Here is a 1,646-nt window from a genome sequence, read left to right as displayed (position 1 = left end):
AAGAGCATTTTTCTTACTTAAAAAATAAAAATATATTCTTAAAATAAGGTTAAAAAACATGCAAAGTTTAACGTTATTTATTATACGTTTCCTTATAATTCCTTATTACAATAATTTTCTTATAAATAATATTACAAATTATAATTAAGTAATATGATGTAATATTACATAGTTTTAAGATATTTTTAATAGAATTACATATTGTGTAATATAATTTTAAAATTTATTACATAATATGAATGGTAATATAATAATTAAATAATATTATATAATATTACTTATGCTATAACATATTTGAAATTTACTAAAATTTAATTTATTACATTATCCTATATAATTAACAGTACGAGTTACAATCCCTTCGTGTTCCTACCTACCCAAAGTAATATCTCTATGCATGTATATATTTCCCGCCTATGCATATTTCTATATCTTCATATAGCTACTTAATATTTCATATTTCTACCATATTTCTATTTACCTAACGCGTTATTTCTGCCCACCCGAAATGATTAGTTTATTTAGTTTTATTATTATTGGTTTATTTTATCAATATTAATTAGTCGCAACCGCGATACCCGAAATTAAAGAAGTAAAAATTTTTAAAGGAAGTTTAAAAGATTTTAAGTTCGCAATTAATTGAGATTAAGCTGGAGACGTCACTTTCCCGTCTCCGATTATGCGTTTACATGTGTAGAAAATATTACCCTCCCTATATATGCACATTATACACTAAATTGGTGGTGTTCAACAACTACCTTGTGTAGATCTTCTCTCCTTTAACCAGTTTGACTATACCATTTCATGGCCAAATCCATTCTGGCAAAGCCAGAAACAAGAAGAAGAAATACACCTTCTGTTGCCGCCTAATCATAGACGGCAAATGAGCATAATGATTTTACGCTTTTTTCCACGATGCGCGAAACACGACCGCGTCGCGAAGGACCATTTGTAACAAAATTAAATTTAGTAATTTTAAAATTACCAGCTTTCAAAATCTACTTAATATCGTACAAACTATAATTTACGCAAGTGATCATTTTCTCGTGCGCGGCTGGGAAATGCTCGCAATGTTCTTCCTTCCGGATATATCTCGTATGGCTAATCTGAAATCGTTTGGTAAGGAGACCACCATCTTTCTGCGCAAAATTTTCTCGGAGACAATCACTAGGCGCATGGAATCTGGCGAGAAGAGATACGACCTCATCGATATTCTGATCGAGATCAAAAAGAACAGTAGCGATGAAGAGATTGAAGGCTTCAGTAAGCAAAATAATTATATTTACATAGTATATATATAAATGAATAATTAAAGATGTGTAATATAACGGCTTGCGATAACATCAGAGTAACCGACAAGTTTGATCAATAATCACGATAAACGAATTTAATTGTAGTAAGTATCAAAAGTCTTCAAACTCTAACAGATTAATTAAATTTTAGAATTCGATGGAGATGATCTCATGGCACAAGCGGCCAGTTTCTTCTCAGGTGGTTTCGATAGTTCCACAATACCGATTGCTTTCACGTTGTACGAACTCGCATTGCAACTTTAAATTCAAAGTACACTAAGAAAAGAAATACTCGAGGCGCTCAACGATTCCGACGGAGAAGTCACATACGACATGGTATGCAAATATCTGCTA

General features: G+C 31.3%; 1 protein-coding gene across 1 annotated transcript; it reads left to right on the top strand.

Moving 5' to 3' along the window:
* The first annotated feature begins 1,048 nt into the window (after positions 1 to 1,048).
* LOC112462594 (probable cytochrome P450 6g2) lies at positions 1,049 to 1,628 on the top strand. The gene is made up of 2 exons (XM_025028465.1): positions 1,049 to 1,263; positions 1,444 to 1,628. The coding sequence occupies exons 1-2, from the start codon at positions 1,062 to 1,064 to the stop codon at positions 1,554 to 1,556; spliced, it is 315 nt and encodes a 104-aa protein (XP_024884233.1). The 5' UTR covers positions 1,049 to 1,061; the 3' UTR covers positions 1,557 to 1,628.
* The last annotated feature ends 18 nt before the right edge of the window (positions 1,629 to 1,646 follow it).

Source organism: Temnothorax curvispinosus, unplaced genomic scaffold (assembly GCF_003070985.1).
Source record: "Temnothorax curvispinosus isolate PA1 unplaced genomic scaffold, ASM307098v1 QBEX01012566.1, whole genome shotgun sequence".
NCBI lineage: Eukaryota > Metazoa > Arthropoda > Insecta > Hymenoptera > Formicidae > Temnothorax > Temnothorax curvispinosus.
Note: the sequence above shows the minus strand (reverse complement) of the source record. Positions and strands in the feature narration are given on the sequence as shown.